The 27,300-nt window shown below is 32.0% G+C and overlaps 2 protein-coding genes across 2 annotated transcripts; both read right to left on the reverse strand.

Moving 5' to 3' along the window:
* Positions 1 to 10,803: 10,803 nt before the first annotated feature.
* Positions 10,804 to 13,093, reverse strand: LOC143046500 (uncharacterized). Its single transcript, XM_076219657.1, has 2 exons — positions 11,869 to 13,093; positions 10,804 to 10,814 (listed from the first exon to the last, which is right to left on the reverse strand). Exons 1-2 carry the CDS (start codon positions 12,653 to 12,655, stop codon positions 10,804 to 10,806), a joined length of 798 nt encoding a protein of 265 aa, XP_076075772.1. The 5' UTR covers positions 12,656 to 13,093.
* Positions 13,094 to 18,930: 5,837 nt separating this feature from the next.
* LOC143044499 (tektin-4-like) lies at positions 18,931 to 24,654 on the reverse strand. The gene is made up of 6 exons (XM_076216550.1): positions 23,984 to 24,654; positions 23,055 to 23,125; positions 22,083 to 22,226; positions 20,882 to 21,104; positions 19,965 to 20,119; positions 18,931 to 19,534 (listed from the first exon to the last, which is right to left on the reverse strand). The coding sequence occupies exons 1-6, from the start codon at positions 24,521 to 24,523 to the stop codon at positions 19,318 to 19,320; spliced, it is 1,350 nt and encodes a 449-aa protein (XP_076072665.1). The 5' UTR covers positions 24,524 to 24,654; the 3' UTR covers positions 18,931 to 19,317.
* Positions 24,655 to 27,300: the final 2,646 nt, after the last annotated feature.

Here is a 27,300-nt window from a genome sequence, read left to right on the forward strand (position 1 = left end):
CTAGGTCATTAATTTCAATAAATTTTAGTCGGCTTTCCATTTCAACCATTTGAGTACTTGTCATACTAGTATAGAAAATATACCTTTTTATATTCTTTTTTTCCAACCCAATATTCCCTGTTCTTCATATTTCTGCACATAATTAATCACATTCATTGTTGAATGTCAATTTCCTCATTCAGACCCTCGTATAACAAAATGATAGCTGAAAACAGACCATGATAAATTCAGAAATAGCATAAAATTAAAACCCCATTTAGATATGTTTATGTTACATTTTGAACGGCATCAATAACGATTCGTATGATTTGTGTTAACCACCCATTTAAACCTAAGTACTATTTATAACATTTACCTATGTTTTGTTGTGTTAACCAACTGTGTCCTTGAAAATATCATATTATTGAATTATATCGAAATGTTTGGGCAGAATATATAAATAAACTCACCAATACCAGAATTAGTAGCATGCCAAACCTCCCACTTCTATGGCAATGTTAAATATAGCATTAAAATGACAACAATATATGACAGGACTACAATACAAATAAATGGGAGAACATATAGGACAGAGAAAGACACGAATAGCTTACAAAAAGGTACCAGGTTTAAAATTTAATAGGCCAGACGCGCGTTTCTTCCACACAAGACTGACCAGTGACGCTCAGATGAAAAAAGTTCGAAAGCCAAAACAAGTACAAAGCTGACGAGCATTGAGGACCAAAAGTTCCAAAAAGTTGTGCCAAATACGGCTAGGGTTTTCTGCATGGGATAAGAACATCCTTATCATTAAGAATAATTCATACTTTTGCAAACAGTAAATGTTTATAAAAATGCCTATCCAATAGAAATAGATGATAAAACCAACGACAGAATAAAAACGGATACACAAAACAACCTAAACCGGCAAATAACAATTCACAGCCGAGTTAGTCAAAGCGATAAAGGCACAAAGTGGCGTCCCATTTGAATTATTCAAATTTCCCAAAAATAGGATAGAATTAAAGATTAGGTTCGTAATACTGATATAACATTTATTAATAACAATGAAAATAACAATACTAATTAATATCAAATTGTGGTAGTAATAAGTAAATTAATTGTATTATCTAGCTATGTTGATGTTTCTTCTGAATCAAACTGTAAACCAAATATATCGTAAAAATTTAGTTCACCCAAACTAAAATCTAATAAATGAACAGGGTGATTAAATTATCTTCACCAAAACACACGAATAAAACAGAAAAAAATAAGATTTATTACAACTACAAACAATAATACATTTGACAAATCCGATGAGAACAACAAATACAACATCAAAACTAAGTACATAAATTTTGGATAGAAAAGTACCGTGACACGTCGTATAGCAATGCGAATTCACACTTAGCAAAACAGTAACAATCGGGGATAAGTCACGTGCGGTAATTGAGAGATCAGACTACGTAATGAAATACCACAATCTAACATGTGGTTAAAATGTCCTTAGTCAGTTTGGACAAATACACATCGTATGGATCAACCTATTCGTGATGGTGTGAAAGTGTCATTTTTAATGTGTCCTCCTCACAACTTTGTTGATATTTGCCAATATTGAGGAAAATTTCAAGGTATAAAGCAGTCCTTCTAGTATCAGTAGTATCCAGAATTTCAAGTTCACTGGGACATATGAGATGTAAGTATTGGCTGAATGTATGGGTTATTCAATGATAGGACATCATCAATATATCGGAAAGTAAAATTAAAGAATTTCGCAATGTGCTTTTTCTTTTTTGTCTTTTAGAAGGTTCTGGATAAATTCTGCTTTATACGAGTACAAAAACAAATCGGCCAGGAGGGGTGCACAATAGACCACTTTCGAGTTCATCCGTCACCGGCAAAAACTCGTCAATTATGCGCACCTTTATGACGTCATTTACCATGCAGATAGAGGGGATCGCCTGTATCCCTGCACTATTTACGTTCATCAAGCGTCTTAGTGATCGTCGTTGTGCAGGATAAACTAGAAATAATGGTTGTTCGGTAGGTACTTAATGACAATTCCCTAATGACAGCAGTGCTGATTGTCAATTTTGAGAATTTAATTTGCTGAATAATTCGTACAATATAGAATTATAGTTTTCCAACCACTCGCTCAACATTGAAACGGAAGTGACGACGCCCCTAAACGCACAAATGACGTTCACTAAAACCAGAGTTTTTGACGGAAATGCATCGAACTCGAAAGTTGTCTATTAGTACCCATTGGAATGTCGATTGTCTGTTGAAATATAGGGCCTCCAGACTCAACAGATATATTGTCGATCAAAAAGTACTTTCAGTATATTTTCTGGTAGATTCAGTGTGGTCAAAATATGAATTATTGTAACCCAAAACAAGACATTTGTATCTACGATTCCCATTTTTATAGAAAAAGCTCTGTTTAATGAGATGGTGATGTCAATCTTTCAACTGAACATATGGAATAGTAGTGTAAAGCGTAGAAAAATCAAAAGTCTTGATGTTGCTGCAAAATTGCAAAGATTGTGATCGAAGATTAAGCAGTAGATCTTTTTAATATTTTAGAATCCATATTTGTTTAACACCACTGGTAAAATATATCTCATCACAATATGTTTGAAGCCCATCTTTAACTGTAAAAAGAATAGTAGTCAGTACTTTAGAAAGATGTTTAGTCGAACATTTTCATGACCCAGCTATGTATCGTTCTTATTATGGAGTTTTGTGAAGTTTTGATATCTAGTGTAATGACGGTAAATTTTCTTCGTTTTCTTTGATGTTGATACCAAAAGAAAGAAGGACAGATTTGTGATTTTTCGTTCTTGGTAAATGATGTTAAAGAATATGTAGGTTTACCAGTAGTTCTATTTATTCCAAGCTCTGTTATGAGACATAGCAAATAATGATTTTTACATATAAAGACAATACCATTGGAGGCTTTATCTGCTGGAACAACGACATATTTGTCATGCAAAGAGGATAAAGCATCCACAACATCCGGATTCTTGAAAGGGTTAGTAACTCTTGTGCTCATAATACATCAATGTTTGTGAATGCGCTTCTGAATGCATGATAGAATAGCCTTGAATCGTTCAGACAAAGTGTCCAGTTCTGGTTCGTCTGGTTCGCGCTTTACCCATTGTTTTGCATAGTTCTCAACTGCATCCATCAGTTACCTGAAATTCTTTTTCCAGTTGATGGGCTGGGGAATTCTATGTTTTGGTCCCTTGGGTAATAACTCTCTCAGTTGTTCATAGGTAACGATGCCAAGGTCACTAGTCATAACATGACCAGCTGAACTAAAATTGTATTGCGACGATCAACTTGAACAATCCGGAGGCTTGGATTTCACATCTTTGATCGGGTTAAAGGCCTCTAAATAAAATTGAGACAGGAAATGGGGAATGTGTCAAAGCGACAACAACCTGAACATAGAGCAGACAACAGCAGAAGTCCTCTAAAACCCTCTTTTTTTAAAAATCGTGGATGCAATAGACTTGGTGTAGGTATTAGAAATAACAGGTGTAGCTTTATTTGTGAAGTAATCAGGTATAGTTTTTGTACAGATTTCTGGTGGAAATAATATTTACAGCATCTAAACCTTTATTTACGAATGACATGTATTAACATACAATGGATAAGCGTTAACAAAAATTGTAAAGTAACATATATTATCATTGATCTTTATAATCCTGGTATCTTTGTTGTGGTTTATTTTGGGGGGTGAACTGTTGTTGTGAACATCATGAATTATTCATAATGCACGGAGTGCATTCAAATCCAGTGACAAATCTAACGACAAAAAATCAACTTCCGTGTAAACACTGAAAACTTGATCTTTTCAATGTATGTCCCTTTTTAACAAGGATTAAAAATTAAAAATTAAACAAAATTTTCATTAAAATGTTAGCATTCCACTCGTTAAATAGCTAACGTCGAGTACAGTATAAAAACAAAATAATATGTCAAACCAGGTGAGTCGACATGGTATGCGTAGAGCATGCATCACCCACTTGACGAATCCCCAGTCAATCAAAATTTACCATCGGGAATAGAACACAATCAGTAAAATTACAGATTATAGGTAATACATAGATCTTGTTCTGGTATCACCTGATCTAAGACAGCAACATACGTTGCTAGTGAGTTGAGACACAATTTTTGATGGTGACAGTAACTCATGTTATGAAGTGTTGATTTCTGTTGTACTTCCTTTCAACTCTTGTAGCAATTTTTGTCACAGAAGCACACCCTTGCCTGTACTAACGGAAAAGCAAAGGGTATTGGGCATTCATCTATGACACAAAATCAGTACAGACACACCAAAAAAAGACACACAAAGCAAACAAAGAGCGCTTTATTTTTTTATTGCTGTGCTTCATCTCATAGTCCAAGTGAGGTCTTCAAAACGAAGCCTCTCACCTCTTTTTTGAAGCAATGTATTTCTTTACAAAGTAACATTTTCCATGACCTAAAAGAGAAAATTTGTATTTTCGAACCCCTTTTTGTGTAAAGACAGCTCTGATTTATGAGGCTATTTATTCCATCTTTCAATGGATATGGGTACTAGTAGGATGCATAAAAGGAAATATTTTGAAATACAGGTTATCAAAATTCAAAAGATATCAAAATTTACAATGTATTGGGTGTTATCATTTTATTCATAATGTTTGAACTATATAAACGATTCTCTTGGTGAACAGAAATATTATTTGGGGAAAAGTTTATTATTCAGAATACTGTTTTTTGTAAGGTGGCAGAAAGTAATTTAAACCGTACACGCTAGTTTCACAGTTCATGTAATATATTCTCAATTTGTGATTTGATCGTTTAAAACAAAACAAGTTTACCTGTAAAATCCCATAAAAACGCTTTTTAAAAACTGTTAGCCACCCTTTCCAAATTCAAGTTCTATTTTTAACTATTACCTTTGCTTTGTTGTGTTAACCAACGGTGACCTCTATATATTATTTTTGTATTTAGTTTAACAAAATATAGGTTATATGAGTAAATTTACGCATCATACGTCACATTACTATGTTGTTAACATTTGACTTAAACAATTTGTTAAATATTCGAAAATATTGATCTTTAGTTTATTGAGGAAAATGATTTTCTTTGATTGCTAAAAAAACCAACAATTCGATATTTCGATATTTCGAATTGTAAACGGCAACTCGAAATCCTTAAAACCATATTATTTCGAATTGTAAACGGCAACTCGAAATCCTTAAAACCAGGGCAAATTGTCTGGGACAATACAGTCAGCCGTAGCTGTCTTACTAGATTACAGTATAAGGGCGTCTAGCTTTCAATAAAAACGTGATTTCTTGTCCCAGCCACTTTAAAAAAAATTTAAAATGTGTTTTGATCTTTCCACGTATTTTTTTGTGCTGTCAGTACATTGAATTAGATTTAAAACATTTTTAAGCAAAGAAACATACTATTTTTAGAGGGATTAATAAGATATTAATTCCTAAATGGTTCAAAATAACAAAAATGGCATGTCCCTAGATCTCCTGTTCAACATTCATATTCTAAAATATTGTGAAAAAAGGTAAAAATAAATGTTATTTTTACTTAATATAAGTTCTGTAAATATTCAATAGTATGTTTAGAGCAAACATATTTTAATGAACAGTTTTAGACCAAGGATTTTTAATTTTAGAAGGTGTGTCTCTGACAAAAATTTACCACATCAAATGGAACAGAGTGATACTGTATTTTTCTTAATGTCCACTACGAAACGGTTCAAATCTCCTTCAGTATCTGGTTTTTAAAATGATGAAAAAATATCAGTGTACAGCTTAGTACGTACTTTGATGAATAGAATCATTCTTGTTACTATTGCAATATAGGCATTTGGGGGGCGGGGGTGATAAAACATGTGAATACGTCCACTACGAAACGGTTACCTACTAAACAAGTATGGGAGAAAAACGTTTCGTACTGGACACTACTACGAACATGCATTCGTTGTTTTACTTTTTTAAATTATATTCACGCAAAACAAATTACAAGGCTAAGTTTCACCTAATTTTCAGAATGTTTTTATCAACATAGAATAGGTTTGGTGTCAACTACGAAACGGTTTTATCAACTACGAAACTCATCAATATGTCCACTACGTAGCATGAGTTGTACCTTCATATGTGAAGAACTGTCTTATCTTTATCGATCAAAAGTGGTTCTTCAATTCAGAAAAAAATGAGATCGTTTTATGTGGTCATTTTTATAAATTTCCTGTTTACAAAACTTTGAATTTTCGAAAAACTAAGGATTTTCTTATTCCAGTTATAGATTACCTTAGCCATATTTGGCACAACTTTTGGGGGAATTTTTGATCCTCAATGCTCTTCAACTTTGACCTTGTTTGGCTTTATAAATATTTTGATTTGAGAGTCAATGATGAGTCTTATGTAGACGAAACGCGCGTCTGGCGTACTAAATTATAATCCTGGTATCTTTGATAACTATCTAGTGATAGATCCGTGTTTTACTTGCTCGGATACTAATATTAAAAACACATATTTTTGTATCTATTCTATATTTTTAAAACTACATATGTACAGTTATCCTACAAATCTACAACTCCCAGTTTATGGCTACACGTGCTGTTCTTATCTTAAAATCATGAATATTTATTAGCTATGTAGGCCTGTAAAAATCGTATCATACGCGATAATGACCAGCCAGTACACACTGTAATGATTTCATTAACCAGTATTAAAAAGATAAACATAACATCCCCGCCCACAAATTAGAAATTTCTAAAAATTTCTTACTGGTAAATGAAATCTTTAAATATAAAAATTATTAATAATAATAGAAAAAAAAATCTGAAACAATATCTTGAAGCAAATACCGTCCTCATTAAATAATAAAACTATGTTTCAAATTAAATAACTTCAAAATTTGTCGTCTATAAAAATAAAAACAGAAAATTTTAAAATATCTAGAATAAAAGGTTTCTTTTTCATCGCTAAAATATGCAGTAAAAAAAATATAATGTCGAAATAAATATGAAAACAGAAAACAATAAAACATTTTTTTCAATTAAAAGCAATGAATCATGGGTTAAACTTAAATCCAAGTGTAATTAAATTGCAGTCTTGAAACGGAAATTCTGTTTATCAGATCTGTCAAAATGACAAGTGTGCATAAATTTTATAGTTACAAATCAACTAATCTATCCATTAAATCTCATTAGAACTCATTATGTAAAAACCACAACATCATAAATATCTCTCTGTGAAATCCCAGCCACAGATGTTCGATACCATAGGTCGTAAAATCTTGACCATTAAACTATTACTTGTTTATTTTACGGATACTTCCAAGAGCACGACAGATTACAACTGTCAAACTTGCTCAAGTGAACACTTGCAATGCATAAAAATGTAGCTTTAAAAATAAACATACATGTTTCAAAGTGATGACACTAGCAGAGACCCGTGACTCTTAATATATTTCAAATAATAATAACTAGTTTATCTCACACACTCACACAATTATCCATTAATTCTCCGTTAACTGAGATTAAAGATTCTTACAACATTCAATCAAAAATAGATATTAATATATGAAAACAAAGGTTATTTCTAGCATAACATCTTTTGCGCTACTACATCTGTTGTTCAACGTTCAAACAATTCACAAATCCCGGCCACCAATTTTTGGCCCCTCTAATGAAATCCCAGCCCCCAATTTTTGGCCCCTTTAATAAAATACCGGCCACCAATTTTTGACCACTACTACTCAGTTTCTTGAATCATTTGGCCACTATAACAATTTTATAAAATATCTCACGAATCATTTGATTCCACCCAACATTTTTAATACAATTAGACACTCAAATACTCATTATAGCAAAAGTAACTTTTACAATTTAAACGTTATCAGCACGATTTAAGTATCAACAACATATAAATGCAGTCACGTGTAGCCCTATATATATAAGCATGCACAAGAACCAAATCAAATAGAACAAACAAATTAATTACATGTCACAAACAATTCAATGTGAAGCAGTGTTCTCATTAACACATATCAACAAAATGTTAAATTTCAACATTGTCACTAAAATGTTCTTTCATCTCTGGTTTGGTATTTAGACATCAAAGCGACGAGAAAATCACATTTAATACAGGTGGCGAATCAATATTCACACACTCAATAAGGAATCTTGTGGCGAGGCAATTCTCACACACAAGTATAGAAATTCATCTTTACTTTTTGTGGCGAGGCAATTCTCACACACAGATCTGTATAAAACGACGATTGCTTGTGGCGAAACAATTTTCACACACAAAAATAGATTTACAGTATCATTGGAGGTGGTCTATTTTGAACTATCTTCTTTGCTTTAGGTGATAGACTTGACTCCTCTACCCATATAGAATTTTGTGCTGGCTCGCCGACAATTTGTACAAGATATTTTAGTTGATTATTAACGATTTTCCTTGCTAAAACACGTTTGATTTTATGATATCGATTGTCGTCTGATGATATTGAATCTGTTCCTAATTCAGAATCTAAATTAACAAAGTCGTTAAATTTTGCGGGTGGCTTTTTATGTCTAGTTGACTGACGTACGGGGACTTGTTCAGAATATGACGAAGTAGAAGAATCGACAGTAGTATTTGAACTTTGGCTTTCACTTACGTGTTGCAAATACGGCTGTGGTTGTGGGGCTCGAATATATGCCATTTTTAATCTATTTGTATGTACAGGCATTCGAAGTCTTCGCTTGTTTTCAGGATCTCTAATTTTAATTAAATGAGGACTTGGTATATTGTCAACAATAAAAGGTCCCGTAAATTTAGCTTGTAATTTTCGTCCCTGACTAATAGGCTCGTCGTGTAAGTACACATAGTCTCCAATTGATAATTTTAGAGGTGATGTTGTTTTATTAACTCTTTTAACCATTTTAGCATTTGCCTTTTCAACGTTTATTTGGACTTCTTTTCTTATTGCGCTCAATTTTTGTTGCATTTGTTTAAGGTAAACGTGTATATCTTTTGGAATATCTCTTAAATCTAAATCATGAGGAGTTGAAAGCGGAAATTGGGGTCTATTACCATATACTACTTCAAATGGCGAGTATTGTGAAGCTGCATTTGTGCAGGAGTTCATTGAAAATATTACAGCTGGTAGAATATCATTCCAAGGTCGACCTTTTCTTATATATGGAGTCATTCGTTCTTCCAATGTTCGATGTGAACGTTCACATGTACCTAAACAATGATGTGCAAAACTTGGTGTAAACTCTTGGGAAACTTCCAACATTTTACATAGTTCTTTTGTACCTTTTGAAATAAATTCTGACCCTTGGTCACTCAATAAAGTATGGCAAACACCATAAGACGAAAATAATTGAAAAAGTGCATGACATACAGACAGCGCATCACAATTATGCACAGGTACAGCAAACACAAGTTTACTAAACATGTCAACAGCAGTGAATATATGTGAATGTCCTGCCGATGAAAGTGGGAAAGGCCCACATAAGTCTACTTCCCATACCTGAAACGGCGCTGATGGTGTCGGAAAAGAAATTATACCTGCTTTAGTGTGTACACTTGAGGTTTTACGTATTTGGCATTCGTGACATGTCCTGACATATTCTGATACTATTGTAGATAACCTCGAAAAATAATAATGTTCACGTACTCTATCGATTGTATTTTTAATTCCAGAATGACCTCCTAGAAGGTGAATCATGACACATGTGTAACACTAAATTTCTCATTAATCTCGGAACCACAAGTTGAAAATTGTCTAAATTACTTGCTCTACGGGATTTCTTCTTTATCGAGCTATGAAATAATACGCTATTAATCAAAAGATAATCAGCCGCTTGTAATAATAATTTCCTAGCTTTTTTCTGTAAATTAGGAAGTTTATTTTCTTCCAAGTAAATAATCATAGGTAATAAATCAGGATCTTTCCTTTGCAAATCTTTAATATTTTGGGGTGTTAAATCACTGTTTTTAAAAATTTCAAGTTCCGATAACGTATTGTCATGATTTTGCGTAGGTTTATCGAAATTATCGTCACGTGGCGTATCATACACCGTGGAAATATCAAAAATGTCTATTTTGTCACTACACTGGTCAGTTGATTTATCGTATAAAGAGTCATTGTTATGAACTTGGGTAACATTTACAGTTTCACACTTTTTGTTAAGTTTAGTTTTCTTCTTTTTGTTTGGTGTCTCAAGAACATCGTCTGTATCAGCATCATAAACACATTCAGAGAAAATATCTATATTATTTACATTATTTACATTTATGACCGTTGCGGATTCGGTTTCAGAATTGTAAAGAAAGTCAGCTAAATTTCTACCGGACGGCAATTTGATATGGCCAGTTCGTTCTGTGACATAAGGAAAGAATGGATCGTCTTCATCTGGACTGATGACGGGTTCATCATTTTTTCTCGTACATCGGGACAATGCATCTGCTACTTGCATTTGTTCTGCCGGTTTATATTGCAGGTCAAAATTGAATTGCTGTAAAATAGCCATCCATCGTTCATAAATTGCACCCTTGAATTGTTTTTGAAAAATAGGTCTCAGAGCTTGATGGTCGCATTCAACAACAAATTTATTTCCACGTAAATAATCAGCACAGTCTAGTTTACTAACTACCATGCCCAAAAGTTCGAGTTTTGTCGGTCCATAGGACTGTTGCCATCTGCTTAACGATTTTGAACCAAATCGTATAACTCTTGGTTGTTCTTCACCGTTTACATTAGGATGCATTTGATATAACATGTAACCAATCCCACGCGAAGATGTGTCTACAGCAAGTCTAAATGTCAAATCATAATTGGGAAATGCTAATATTTTTGAGTTCAGTAACGCATATTTCAAATCATTAAATGACGATTGTTGTTCAACATTCCAAACGAAAAACTGACCCTTTTTCAGTAATCTAGTTAATGGTGATATTTTTGCACTGAAATTCGGAATAAATTTTCGGAACCAGTTAAGCATTCCTATAAGACGCCGTAGCTCTTTTATATTTTTAGGTGGTGGGTATTCCTGAATTGCCTGTACTCGATCAGGTGGCGGACTTACTCCTTCCTTTGAAATAGAATGGCCTAAAAAGATACATGACGACTGAGAAAACGAACATTTCTTTGGTCCTAACTTAAGACCTGCAGAACGAAATCTATGAAAAACTTCTTGTAAGTCAGTAATATGTTGCTCAAATGTCTCCGAGCATATCAAAACATCGTCAAGGTAACAAAGACATGACTTAAATTTTAGCCCATGCAACACTTTGTCCATGAGTAATTGGAAAGATGCTGGTGATGACGAAAGTCCCATCGGTAAACGCAAAAATTTATATGTACCAAAACATGTATTAAATGCGGTGTAGCGTGAAGACTCAGGGTCAATGCCTAACTGAAAAAATCCTGAGTACAAATCAATTGACGATATATAGTTTGGAACAAATTGTGAAAATGACTCTGTAAGTTCTTGTAGATTAGGAATAAAATATTTAAACTGTTCTGTACATGAATTTAAATATCTAAAATCGCAACAAAATCTATATCGTGATAGGGCTGCATCCTTTTCACTTTGAAAAGCATCATTTTGTCTTTTTCGTTTAGTCACCAATACTATTGGACTTGTGATAGGCACATTTTCTTCCTCGCTAATCGGTGCTATGATTCCTTGTTTAAGGAGTTCGTCTAAATGGTGCCGCAATACTTCTCTTTTATGTGGCGGGAGTCGATACGGTTGTTGGTGTTTTGGTTTAACATCAGGTTTAAGATTTATTTTATGTTGCATATAAGTTGAGAACCCTAGATCAGGATTTTCTTTTGTGACGAAAATGTCCTTGTTTTCATATAAACAGTCAGTTAATTGCGTTGTTTGTTCCAGATTTAATGGTTCAGGAATACTAAAATTCGACAAAAACACTGTCTTAGTTTCATCCCTAAATTCATTGTTTTTACTCGTTGAAATAATCGGATGAGTGGATCCAATCTGTACATTTTGAACTACAGGGGGACATTTAATGTCTTCAGTTATAACACTAAAGTCAGCATTCAATATCTGAAAGTTCGCTAAGATTGACCCTTTAGAGACTGAAATTGTTGTATTTGTAGGGTTCATTATCTTCAAAGGAATAGTTTTATCAATTGACACAGTGACTAACGCTTTTGCAAGAAGCAGTTTTTTTCCTAACGAAAACACATTGTTTGTACATATACCTTGAAGACCAACAGATAAATGTTTCGGCACATTTGCCCGAACAAAAATTTCAGAATTTGGCTGAATACATAGCCTTTTATTACATTTCACATGATGATATTTACTATTTGTGTTAAATTCACTAAACTTCAATGTAATATTACTAGATTTCAAATATTCCATACCTAGAATTAACGGATGTGATGTCGTGCTAAGAATGTACACTTTGACCTCATACAAACCTTGATTTGTTTGTATTGTTACGGAAGAAGTTCCTTCTACAAATATTAATTGTCCATTTGCTAATTTAATGGGTTCAGTGAACCTACTGATATCGGATTTAACATGCCTTGGTAAAGATTTATATAGTGGAGCGGACATAATGTTAATTGAACTTCCAGTGTCAATCAAAGCTGCAATATCAACATTACCACAACAAACATTCATATATATAAAATTATCAAAAGTAGATAGGTTATCTGGTTTGGAATCGGTATAGTTGACTTGTTTAGACCTCGAATTTATGGACCCGAACGATTTGGCCTTGTATCGGCCGGGTATTGGTAGTTTTCCTGATTTGGTTTAATGGTTTTACATCGATAAGCAGTGTGACCCGTTTGGTGACAAATTTGGCATTTATTACTTGTTGTTTGTCCAAATCCATTCCAATTGCATTCTCGTTTCCTATGTCCTGGAAAATTACAGTTGAAACAATTTGAATTGGTGTTTGTGTTTGGGTATTGATACTGTTGTCTCCTTTGAAAATTATTTTGTGTCGACTCGTATTGGCTATTTGCTGATGCTTCTGGGACTTTCGAAATTAAAAGCTCTGACACATTTTTACTGAGCTTAGCAACTTCATTCGTTAGACTAGCAAATTCAGAGGATTTGAGATTAGAAATATCGCTTTGTTGTTCAGGAGGAGAGGTAGAAATTGAATTTTCAAATATTTTCTCACGGTATCCACATGTTTCGGCCATTTTAGCAGACGTTAAAGCAGCGGACAAATCTGCTGGCTGGCCAGCTCGTACGAAGAATGCCATTTTCTCTGGTAGACCCTCTATAAATCTAGCTCAAACCTCATGATCAGGTTTGTGTAAAAGGTTTCCCTTTTCAAGGATTTGACTATGGAAATCTTCAAGCTGTTGAGATTTTCCTAACTTAAGGGTATTAAATATTTGACCTTCCATCATAGCCATAGCACTGTGATTTTTAAAATTTGTAAATTTTTCCTCAAACAAAACTTCAATGGCGTTCCATGATTCTTTTGATCTTTCACTTAGAGTATTAAACCAGGTTAATGCTGGACCTTTTAAATGAAGATGAAACGCAGCTACTTTTTTCCCGTCAAACTCACGAAGATCGTGCAAAAGGGCATATGACTTAAATTCCGATAAAAATTTCTGTGCGTTGTCCTGGGAATAACCCGAAAATGTTGAGCAGTTGGCAAGTTTTTCCATTTTGGCAAACGAGTTTGAGCTTTTTGGAAGCGATGAATCTAAATTTGTTGAATGCAATTTTAGCGTGGAACTTTTCCTAGGTGTTGGTAGTGAGAGAAAAATTATCATGTTCTTTAAATTCGTTAAATTCTAAAAAAATCTGGAGTTAGAATAGTATTATCAAAATCATATTCATTTGATACAAAAACGTAGATTCAGAGGTGTTATTAATTTCATCGGACCCTGGACTACTCATTTCAACTACAGTTCAAATTGTAGCGTACCAATGTACACATACAGAAAAGGTTATACATCTCTTGCATTTTGTAGCGCAGATTCCTTCACACATATATATACCAAATTCGGAACTGGAATATTGTAGCGCGACAATTTGCACATACAATCATTAAGTATAGTAATAAACGTACTTACAGGTAACTGGAGTTGAATGTTTTAAATAAATCCCTTTCCAGGCAGAATTCGCTGGTATTATAACTAAAGACAGTACATATTACACCACAAAGTTTTTACCAACCATAATCTTGACACTGGTGAATACCATCATAATATCCAGTAAAAAAAAATAACTAGAAAAAGATGTTTACGTATAAAGTTCATGGAAACATTTAAAATAAAGTCACAATATTAATAAATATAATTTGAGTCCTCCACCATGATAGATTCGTGTTTTACTTGCTCGGATACTAATATTAAAAACACATATTTTTGTATCTATTCTATATTTTTAAAACTACATATGTACAGTTATCCTACAAATCTACAACTCCCAGTTTATGGCTACACGTGCTGTTCTTATCTTTAAAATCATGAATATTTATTAGCTATGTAGGCGTGTCAAAATCGTATCATACGCGATAATGACCAGCCAGTACACACTGTAATGATTTCATTAACCAGTATTAAAAAGATAAACATAACACCAGTATATAAAGTAAAACAAACTGGAAAGTTTATATGAGACATTAAAATGCAATAAGATGTGCGTTTAGAAGCAGTTTCGTAGTTGACAGATGTCCCCTACGAAACAGTACATAAATTATGAAAATAACATCATTTTAAAGATAATTAAAGATTGTACTTTTTTTCTTAATAGGTCTATAATAGAGGTATTCAAAATAACCCTCGAAATGAAATTTTAGACATGTTGATTTTCCAATTTTTTTTTTGGTCTGAAATAAAAACTTTTTTAAAAAAAGGCCCATAAATTGTATTGATTATGCCAAATAGCAACGTAGTTATCGTATATGAAGAAATGAGGGTGGGATTCTGACTTCTTTACTTATCAATGGGGTCAAGTGTGGCCGATCGCAAGAAAACATTTCTGTCTGTAGTTGACATGTTCTTTTTCTAGTGACTTGCAAAATCATGTTCTAAAATTCAGCAAATCTAGTACGAAACACCTAAATAATTCTTTGTTCCTGTCATGTTCTCGTTTGATATATTGGTCGCGTGTAGAATCGCGTGACGGATGTGACTACTATCCTGTTAACAGCACACACACAGTTCCGCTCCTTAGTTTGACGTTCATGTGATTACATCGGTTTGTGTTTGCTATCGTGTTGTGTATCTTCTTAATCGATTTACTAGATGTTTATCGGTTCAACTGTTATTGCCTTTATTAAATTGATGATATGTTGATGCAGTAGTCTTAAACTAAACAAATTAACAACTAAACTAAACTTGAAAATAAGATTCTCATATTGTCCGTGTCACAACTGAGTTAATTTAGATTCCTATGTACAAAATAACTATTTGATAAACTTTCAGACTGACTAACAGATGAGATGTCGGACTGATTTTAAAAGGAAAAGAAGGAGTCTCATTTTGGTTTTGCCAGTCTACACAAGTAAAACATTCCATAAACAAATATATTGTTAAACAAAAAATGAGTTTTTGTGCTTGAGGTTTTGACATTATAAATGAATGATAATGTATTTTTATAAAGTAATGTCACCGAATATTATATAGATTTTAAAATTCAATAATTATTCAAATGATTTTATTTGATTGTAACGCAGTAAAATAATGTTGAGGCCCTCGACACCAGAGAGCTTTAAAAAATTGGAAACCTTCCTAAAAAAATCAAGTATAAGGGAGATAAATCATGTTTGAATAACGGTAAAAAACAGTTTATGGAAATTTACTGTGGCAAAGACATGGAGATATATATATATATATATTTGTGACTAGTAATTAAGCTTGCATATTTTTCTGATAAAACTAATTACATTTTTTTTTCTAAAACGTATGTATCTTAGATAGCTTATTATAAAAGATCAAGCGGCATATAAGGGCCAGCATTGCTCACTCAGAAAAAAATCGCAGTATTTTAATTCGCACTATTTTGTGCAATACAATAGTTACGGTTTGTGTTCCTACTGATTTACTTGTTTAACATAGCTAATAGGTTTTTAGATAACAGCTTAAACTGCCATAACACTTCTAGGGCAATAATTCCTTTTAAAAAGGGTTGTCAACAATATAAGTGTAAAGTGTCGTGCTGATAAGGTTTGTAGTTTTCATTTTTAACCTTGCTCCAAAAATGCAGAAGGTAACAGCACAAAATATGAAATATGAACAGTTTCGAGCCAAAAAAAATGAAATCTTACTTAAATGATGATTGTTGTATATACATTTAACCTAGCTCCTATATTATTCAAAATAACAGACCAAAAACTGCAAAAAAGATTATTTCACAGACAAAAGCTCCAAACCAGGAGGACATTTTTTTTTCTCTCTCAAATGTTCTAGATATTAACTTGGGTACCGTGCTTATAATGTAATACGCCAGACACTTGTTACGTTTTCATAAGACTCGATCATCAGTGACGCTCAGATCAAAATAGTTATAAAACCTAACAAGTACAAAGTTGAAGGTCAATCGATGACCAAAAAATTGTGCCAAATACGGGTTAGGCTATCTATGCCTGGGATAAGAAAATCCTAAGTATTTCGAATATTTCATACTTTTGAATACAGTAAATTTATGAAATTGACCATATAATTGATATTCATGTCAACACCGAACTGCTGGGCTGAGGATATCAGGATTGAAATTGTGAGTTTTGCGTCAAACGCGGTTTTCGCCAACAAAAGACTCATTAGTCCCACCCTAATAAAACAGTTAAAACGTCAAATTTAAGTACAAAGTTATAGAGCATTCTTCGGGATCTTGTTATGCTGAAACTTTTGGGAATTTGAACTTTTAACCTATTTGAACTTTTATATATTTTTTTATTCTACATGTAGCTTAAACTGGATGAAATATATTGATTGTCAGGGGCTATAACTCTAAAACATGTTAACAGTCCCTTTACTGTGGATTCATTAAAAAAAAATTGTTAAGGAGAGCAACCATTTTAAAACTTTTTAAAAAAGGGGGTTTATGTTTTTGTTAGGGTAAGAAAAAAAACCGCATTTTTTTTTAGCGTTTTTCTGTGCTATTAATATTTTTTTCTCAAAATTTACCACAATAGGATTCATAATCCTTTTTTTATCATCAGAATATTTTGTTAGGTAAAAACATAACTCCAACCCACTCCCACTTTTTTAAGTGGAATGGTCGTTCCGCCACCTTCCTCCCAACCTGAACACTTAATATCATCTAAGTAATTTGGCCTTTCACAAAGAGTGGTCTTATTCACAATCTGACCTCATCTTAGTTTTATATTTAATGGGTAGATACGTTTATAAAGTACTGAACCATTTTGCAATTTCATTTTTTACCTTGCTCTTATTGTTTTCATGATAACAGCAAACATCTATTAGAATTAACTGTTGATACAGAGATATGTCTTGCCTGTCAGCATATAATTCAGAACAAGACAATATGATGGACAGAAACGTTGCTTCTTGTTTCATTGCTAGACTCTGGACCATGATCTAAATTGCAGGGTGTGAACGAAGTCCACAAAATGTACAAACAGTAATGTTACTGCATAGAAAGTTTTATTGACTAGTAGAAAACTTAATATTGAACATTTCTTATCTTTTTTGTTACTGGACATTGTCCTAGGGGGCAGGGCCTCAATAAGTCGTCAAACTGATATTTACTGATCCAACTTTATAAAAAAATACAATTGATCTATTACAAGTAGATCATATCAAACTAACTGAAGCAAAAACCTTAACATTGAAGCAAAAACCTTAACATTAAAAATTGCTAAGTTATTCAGTCATGGAACCTTGACCTTGTTGGCAGGGCCTCAAAATAGCCACCAAACTAATATGTACTGATATCAGTGCATCTTTATACAAAATATCAATAAACATAAAAGCAATTCTTGTCTCCTTTCTCTGACTTTCATCACAAGAGAGAAAAATACAATATTTAAGAGGCAACAACTCATAAGCAAGTAGTTTTCTCAGGATGAATATAACTTGTCATAACAATAGTTTTTGCAGATTATACTTTTAACCAAGATCCTATTGTTTTTACAGTGGTTAAGGAAATACAAGAGTAAATCAACATTTCACAGGCAATAACTTAAAAACAGGTGGAAAGTAAAATCACAAAATTACTGAAACTCATAACAGAAAGTTCCAAATCAAATGGTAAAATAAAAAAAAAAGCTGCAACACATTAAATGAATGGATAGCATCTGTCTTATCCATGACTTAATACAGGAATATTCTTATTCTTATGTAGATAGTGATGGATCAAACCTGATCTTGCAGCTAGCTAAACCTATCTCTCACTTGTATGACAGTAGCATAAAATTTCATTATTTTGACAAGATTTTTCAAAATTCTCAGGGTAAAACTTGGTAGGCTAAATGTATTTACCCTTGTTACCCGTAGTTTTATCGAATTGCTAAAATGTATTGATATAAGCCAGACCACATCCTATAATCTAGTTTTGAAACAGTGGCCATTTTGATTGATCAACCTGCAGAAGAATCACAGACTTAATAGTTAACATGGCTATTGTTTCAGAAGAGGTAGATTTTATAAAGAAAGTTCACAGACAACGCATTTACAAAGGACACCAAATCAAATAGTGCCAACAGCTCATATGGCCATTAGATCCTGGTTCATTATTTTGTTCATAAATCAGGCTATTACTTTTTTTCTTTTGAATTGTTTTAAATTTGTCACTTCTAAAACTAGTATAGCAATGCTGTATACAGGTTTGAACCATTGTTGAAATAAGGCTGTATGATGGCCTATAATTATTAATTTCTGTGCCTTTTGGTCTCTTTTGAAGGGTTGTCTATTTGGCAATCATACCACATCTTCATATATTTATATTTGACACAAATGTAGGTTTTTGAATGATTTATTACTTATTTACATAACATTAAATATATCTGAATAAAACTCAACAATTGAACTGTTGATTTAAATTTTAAGCATCAACGATCTTCTCCGCCACATAAATAATACTTTCATTTTAGAGTTAATATAATATATAAAAAATTATCACATTTGATGTTTGGAAAAATGAATGAGCAAACAAAGATACATAGAGGCAGTCAACAAAGTACATGTGCAGTGCAAATCTATTGCCATATTTGGTCAACATGCCTATATAAGGTCATGATGACCAAATATGGTGAGAATGTTCTATGATTGCAGACGACAAAACATGGAGAAAAAAAGAAAAAAATCATCAATACTGCATCATTCTAAATCCATAAGCATAGTGTTTTATTGATGTCCCTGCAATTTCAGTGTGGTGGGATATCGTGTGCGTGTGGTGACACACTTTTCTCTATCAATAAACAAGCTATTTTTCTTTACAGAGATTTCTTTTTCAAGAGCCATTCGGTTATCCTGGAGGTCTTTTCGGGCATTCTCTGCATTGTTCAGCTGTTCTGTAAGAGCATCTATTGATTGTGCAATTTCATTTACTTCACCCACCAATCTGAAAAGTTAATTTTTTTGTAATGTTAAATAATTAAAAAGTACATCCAAATGACCTATATATCATAGAGCTATAAAACAATTGCATATTTATTCAAAATGAGCTATAATTGTAAGTAGTTCTGTTTAATTGAACTCATTGTAAACTTTCAAATTATTACAGACATTATATTGGTACATGTTCTTAATCTGCCAATCAGTGTTTCATAAGAAATCCACAATAAACTTTTTAAATTTAAACATTTAGGTTACATGTATAAACCTTACACTAATGCATGTAACTAGCTAAAAAAAAAAGAAACAGGAACTTATGGACTGTTGAAATCAAAAGAATGTATATGAACTTTGTGTCATTATTTCAAACACCATATTTTTATTAGAGAAGACTAATTTGTTTTCAATCAACACTCAGGTAGGTATTGAATACTTACTTGTATTGCACTGGATCTCTACATAGTTCTACACCTGGTCTGTATGTTCTGTTGTTAAGACGAGTCTGAGATACTTTCATTGGATTCTCCTTATCACGAATGGCTTTTCTCAGGTTATCAATGTTACTCTCCATCTGGGTAATTTCTCTGCAGATCTGTAAAAAATATGAAATTAAAATTATGTTTAATATATTTTGTCCATTTTTCACACTTTAAGGTGTTAAGAATAAAAATTAATTAAGACACTTAGCATTCAAATTTAAACTATTAATTTAGGGAATCAGTTTGTTCAGTTGTAATTTTTACAATTGAGGGGAGACAACTCAAAGATCAAATTAAACAATTTACTTATTATTGCCTTAATACATATTTATTTTTCTCTAACAAATAACCTAAAAAACTAATAACAAACAAAATAACATTTTTTTAATACATAATGATACATTTCAAATGGAAATTTAAATTTCAAAATTTTTATCAATTCTTTTTTCCAATACATGTATATCAAAAATGAAAATTTCACTGGGTTTTTAATTCTTATTTAAAATGGGAAAACACTTCCATAGGGATTTTGGTTAATTACACACCAAAGAAATGTACATTTTAAGACAAATACTATTTGTTTACTAAACTTAAACATTTACAACAAAAAAATAAAAAAAAATAAAAAATTAACAGTATAATCAAAATCCGTTAAAGTTGTATCAACAATTTGTAAAAGAGGAAACTCTTTAAATAATATTTTTAACAAACTAATAGGCATAATGTATCCGAGACTTATTGTGTGAGGTCATTGCTCTCTGACTTTTATATAGTCAAACTTCAATTTGAATCTCAACAACTTTAATAAATTATTTTTTTAATATTTTTAGCTTTCAGTTTAGATAGTAAAGTGTGTTTATTTAACTTCAAATTACTTTGTTAAGGTTCTCCTCCAGCTTTGTTTTTGCATCTTCCATTTCTTCGATTCTCTTTGTAAAGTTAACATCTACTGTGTCACACTGTTCTCTCATATCTCGTGATGAGTCCTCAAGGATGTTGTCAATCAATTGACGTAATTGAATGGATGCCATTCTCTCGTGCTCTGCACGGACAACATTATCATGTGAGAACTGGGCCCAGGATTCAGGTGTTGACTGGCTGTAATATAAATGAAAAATATAAAATCTTTAAATATGCAATCAATTCTATCAAAGCTTTCCATTTTTGATAGTTTCTTCAAGAAAAAATAAGCTCTAATGTCATGAATGTAGAAAAAAGATGGAAAACAACATACTATTACATAACCAAAAGATATGATGAACATCATTCCGCAAAAAAGTACAAAGGAAACTTTACATTGATCAACAAGAACTATATAACCCCCCAAAACAGGCATTTATTCAGAGTTTTGATTCATAAAATTAAGACTAAATATCAATTCAGAGTGTTTTTTCTTTTTCTTTTTTTGCTTATAAATATAGACAGCTGTAAAATAATATTTAATGCAACAATGAATATTGACATGTAAGAAACAAGTCACAAAGTGTTATTTCAGGTATTAATCATTTATCTGAATCAATTTAACACTATTTAAAAAACAATTAAATACATGTCTGTACTTGAAACATTTTTAAAATTGTTTAATCTATTATTCCATTACTTATTTTACAGTATATCTTCACTTTTTTTGTTCATTATATTTTTGCATAACACTTAACAATTTGGTTTAATGACAATAATGATTTGAAGTGTATAAAGGGCAATAACTCAGGGAGTGTAATATAATTATCTTCTCTTACTTTAAAAACTAAAATTAAGATAATTCTGATATATATAGCATTCTTTGTTGATATTTCAGAACAAGTGAGATACATCTATTTGATATTTTAACAAATTACAATAAACACTGAAATAACTTTTGTTTATTTAGGAAAAAACAAATAAAATCTCATATTTCATGATTTTCAACAGCTTATAGTTTTGGTTAGTCAAAGTTTATTTGCTTGAAGGCATTGTTATGCATGAAAAATTTGGTAAGTCTCTTGTTATTCCTCAAGATTGAATATTGTGGTAAAAAAAACTAAATACTCACATTAGGTAACTTACATTTCCTAAAACTCTCTCAAAAAAACTTACATTTCTTCAAATTTAGCAGCTCCACTATAAAACTGTTTATCTGTGTGGTGGTTCCTTAGGGATCCTGACTTGGTATCAATTTCTAATGCCTCTTTCTTATCACTCCAATCCATCTCCAAATTCTGTTTAGCTTCTCTGTTTAATCTAAAATGGAAAATCAAAATGGTAAATAACAACATGAATGGTAACTTAACAAGGCTGAAATTCTCATTATTTGAAGATTGTCTTAATAGTTCAGACATCTGTGAATTTTGTTTTATAGATTATATTGTTAATATTTTACTTGGAATGTTTTAACTCGTCTGTCTTAATATGGTATGAGTGTGTGTATCATTAATGATCAATTAAATATAGAACTGTGAATTTTATCAGATTGCAATTGCATGCATTTAACCAATGTTTTTTTTTATGTTTTTGTTCTTACATTAATACTTTTTCAACTGCCAATGGCACCCTGTTTGTACACTACATACAGAGTTTATAAGGCGTAAGAAGGAAAAATTATCAAATTTTGTTTCCAGAAGTCTAATTGGGTACAGAACATATCTCCATCTTTTGATAATACCCCTTATCGCTATTTGTCTGCCAATACTGAACACAACAAAGATAAAATTGAGAATGGAAATGGGGAATGTGTCAAAGAGACAACAACCAGACCATAGAACAGACAACAGCATGTCTATAATATATAAGGTTCACTTATTATGTTAACATCAAAATAGAAAATATCTGATGCCAAAATGGAAAAGTCAAGTGATTGTTATATGATGTCAATAGTTCAAGAGGTGCAGATTCAAGGGTCAACCGGTGCAGAATTCCGAATAGTGATAAGGTGTATGGAATCATGATTAACAAATTACATTTCTTACAATGATTGCTTAGTGGTGGCAATTTAGTTAAAAACTATATTCTGATAAGATTGCAACATCAGAAAATTATGACACATAAAAGTACAATATGAAATTTACTTACTTAATTTGTTTCTCAGATTGATCTATAGTTTTCTTGAGCAAATCTTGAACATTATTAATTATTTCTACTTCCTGAAAGAGAATAGCAAAACATAAGTTAATTGAACCCTACAATTTCAATAAGCATAATTATCATATATAAATTCAATGGTATTACAGTAACATGTAGTTAATTTTTATTTAATGTTTTATTTAATCAACTTGTGTATGTGTGTGAATGTTTTCAAATTATTTGTGTTTAATTTGCAAGCATCACAGACCTGTATTGTCGGGATGTATAAGTACCTGGCCACATCCACTTGTAGTTTTGTCCATCTGATGAGTTAAGCCTTTTTCAACTGATTTTTATAGTTCGTTCTTATGTTGTACTGTTATACCACTGTCCCAGGTTAGGGGAGGGTTGGAATCCCGCTAACATGTTTAACCCCGCCATATTTTTTATGTATGTGCCTGTCCCAAGTCAGGAGACTGTAATTCAGTGGTTGTCGTATGTGTTACATATTTGTTTTTCGTTCATTTTTTTATATAAATAAGGCCGTTACTTTTCTCGTTTGAATTGTTTGACATTGTCTTATCACAGCCTTTTATATCTGACTAGGCGGTATGGGCTTTGCTCATTGTTGAAGGCCGTACGGTGACCTATAGTTGTTAATGTCTGTGTCATTTTGGTCTCTTGTGGACAGTTATCTCATTGGCAATCATACCACATCTTCTTTTTTTTATACTGTACATGTGTATGTATAATACGAATTATTTTCAATGTTGTTATATAAACATGGCATTTAAATGGTTATACATTTTTCTACTTTGAACTCAGAATAATATATTTATACATGTACATTGTATATATAATTTATAATAAGATAACATGTACATGTATAATAAACAAGTCAAAAATTAAATAAATGCAAGTGCTGTAAAATTACTTACCTTTAATAAAGATAATTCTACATCATCTTGAACTAAATCAACACCTTGTCTTTTCTGTCTACAATTTAAATTATCTGTGGAAATATGTAGTGGGATTTCAGTAGCTCTCAAACCATTCTCTAGACGTTTCTTCTGTGCCAAGAGCAAATCAGTTTCTGAAATAACATCCTGAATTTCTCTTTCCAACTCGGATTTCCAGAAGTTAATGTCCTGGAGTCGCTCACCGAGTTTCTTGGTTACTTCAGCCTGTGTTTTGTTTGTAGTTGTCTCAGTTTCATTCATGGTTCTTTTGGATTCGTGTCTGATTCTCTCGGCATTGTCTCGGTCAGAAAAGGACTGATAATATTTGGAATAATTGGTCTCGTGCCACTCTGCTGGGTTGTATTTCTGAGACCGGAATCCCATTGTAGAAATTCCCATATCAGGTCCAGTGTTTCCCTGGTATGTTGTTTCCATCCCATTTACCGTCATATTTCTTGTAGTTTCTGGCATAGTAGGAGGAATTTCAGTGCTCCTCAGTGTTGCCGTAGCTGCTGCCATCTTGTTCGAATGTTGTACGACTGTACTACTTACATGAAATAAGTTCTCTAACGATATTTGTCAAGTATCGCTAAGTGCTGTGCAATGTGTTGGTGCGACAGCCCTTATCGTTGTTATGGTCGCTATGGATGTGGTTGTTTCCGGTTTGTACCACGTGGTCATTAGTTATTTCCCTTTGTCAAAGTAAAAAGTCCGGGAAAATTAAAATTTTATCAAAAAAAATCAAAAGAAAATTACTTTTCGATAATCATTTTATGATGTCTCTTTTATAATACAAAATACACTTCCATTATCTTAATATTAGTATGTGTATTGTTTTATTTTCTTGTTTACTTTTTTTAAGGGGGAGTTTTTTTTAGGGTTTTATTGAGGGGGGGTGTATATTTTGTAAAGTATCATAAAGCTGCAATAATCAAACTGGCTGTATAGGTTTGCACTAAGACTTTATATCATTCATCTTGTGTTTATCATAAATTCATCCATTTATATCAATTCCTTCCAGTTTTATTCATATAATAACAGCTTTATTTAAAAAAAAAATCTTCTCTTTGCACTAAAGGTGAATTTTCTAAGTACATAAATGTGTAAAAAATTATGGTTAAAAAATGTAGTGAAACCCAATAGTAAACGAACAACATACTTGGTCAGGTAGCACTCGACCTGATTTGACATATGGTAATTGTTTAAGCTGTAAATTAAATTAGCTATAAACATAATTAGGCACTAATTAAATCTATAGTTGGCACAATTATTAGTCTAGCCATGTTAAGTTCTAATATAGATTAATCATGATAGGAATTTTATCTGTAAAATTAATTACAATGTTGAATTTCCATTTTAAATGGCAATCTTAATTTCCCAATATTCATACTTGTTGATATTAAAAAACAGAGCTTATTTAAATGATTTATAAGGGTCTGGATGGGGATCCTTAATTTCTGTTTTATTAAACTTACAAAGCATTTTTCATTATCTTTAAAAAAAAAAATAAATGAAAAAACGCTTTTGTGCAAATTTCTCATGAATAACTTATTTTGTAATAATATGAATAGATATAGGAAGATGTGGTATGAGTGCCAATGAGACAACTCTCCATCCAAATAACAACTTATAAAAGTAAACCATTAAAGGTCAAGGTACAATCTTCAACATGGAGCCTCACACCAAACAGCAAGCTATAAAGGGCCCCAATATTAGTAATAACGGGAAAACCAACGGTCTAATTTATATAAAAACAATAAACAAGAAACATGTATGAATTTCATAAACAGATGACAACTACTGTACATCAGATTCCTGACTTAGGATAGAACTCTATTCTGTAAATCATTTCTTTCAGTATCATTACCCAATTCTTTTTTTCTCACAATTATTTTTTTATACTTTTACTCATTATTATCCATTCTTTTCTATGCTAGTTATTCTCTATTCATGTAACCAGACCTTCTGTTGATAGTTGCTGTATGTTATATTTGTTATTTCTTTTCCTTTTGTTTTTAAGCATACATGTAGGTTTTTCCTATTTTTAAATAATTTTATAGCTGACTAAATAGTATATTTTATTAAAATTGAGAATGGAAATGGGGAATGGGGAATGTGTCAAAGAGACAACAACCCGACCATAGAACAGACAACAGCAGAATCACTTTCTCATCATTTAATGTCCGATTGGCAACCAGGGCCTTTAAAGCGGACCATGCAGTATGGGCTTTGTTCATTGTTGAAGGCTGTATGGTGACCTATAGTTGTTAATTTCTGTGTCATTTTGATCCCTTGTGGAGAGTTGTCATTGGCAATCATACCACATATTCTTTTTTATAATTACACCTCATATTTTTATTTTACATTTTCTAGGCTTATAAAGAATTAATTGCTTGGAATATGGACTAGATACTTGTCTATTGCTGAAGATCATATTTTTCTCTAATTTTGTTTATTTGGACTTGAAGATTTTGGTCTAGTTCTTTCTACGCCCACCACAACCCCGAAAACCCTATTCTCCTTCTTTTTTTCATGCAGCTTTCAATATAGAATCATTGACTGGTGCAACTGTTGTAATTCCTGGGAAGTCTTGTGGCTTCATTGTGTCCATCACAAATTGTTATTTACAAATAAAACATGTTTGAATTTGGGTTTTGTTGTCTACTAATGATATATATGTATCAATAAATAAGCAATGTTAAAATTGCTTTAGGTATATTTAAATTGAACTGACCATTTGCAGGTAAATTAATTAACACTCAAAATAATGTGTTTGAAGTAAAATCATCTACAACCATGAGTCATTTTTTTGGTTGATGAATAAACAAAGAAAGATAACTCCTATTTAAAGACTACCTTAATGGCTTGTGTTATTTTCAATAAAAACTATATCTACTCACAGGTATGGTCATACACTTGCAAATCTATTTCATGTATAAATTGCTTGAAATTCATATATAAAATGTGGAAGGAATGTCCATTTCAATATCTTTGTTCTCTAAAAAGTACCATCTTTTGGTGTGTATTATGCGCAAATTTATACCCTGGTTCATATTTCTTGTTAGAGGGGTGTGTGTTATACATGACTACAAACTTTTTCCTTTTTTCAGGTCAAAACCGCAACAAAGAAATTCAAAGTGAAGTGAAGAGTACAGAATATTTTTGCTAAAACCTAGATTGTTTTTATGTTTTACATGTTATAACCTGGCTTGAAAAAAATAGCTTTTGATATCAGTATGAATGCAATCATGAACCCAAAAATGTACTATTGATGGCACAATAACAAAACAAAAAAG

This window comes from Mytilus galloprovincialis, chromosome 9 (genome assembly GCF_965363235.1).
Source record: "Mytilus galloprovincialis chromosome 9, xbMytGall1.hap1.1, whole genome shotgun sequence".
Taxonomy (NCBI): domain Eukaryota; kingdom Metazoa; phylum Mollusca; class Bivalvia; order Mytilida; family Mytilidae; genus Mytilus; species Mytilus galloprovincialis.

What these genes read in the sequence shown, in the direction of transcription:
- LOC143044499 (XM_076216550.1), bottom strand. Translation starts at nt 24,523, where the DNA reads ATGGCAGCAGCTACGGCAACACTGAGGAGCACTGAAATTCCTCCTACT. An exon ending in GCTGCTAAATTTGAAGAAAT is followed by an intron (nt 21,105 to 22,082) that starts GTAAGTTTTTTT and finishes TTTATATTACAG; the next exon opens with CCAGTCAACACCTGAATCCT. An exon ending in TGGAGGAGAACCTTAACAAA is followed by an intron (nt 20,120 to 20,881) that starts GTAATTTGAAGT and finishes TATTTTTTACAG; the next exon opens with ATCTGCAGAGAAATTACCCA.
- LOC143046500 (XM_076219657.1), bottom strand. Translation starts at nt 12,655, where the DNA reads ATGAATGTTTGTTGTGGTAATGTTGATATTGCAGCTTTGATTGACACT.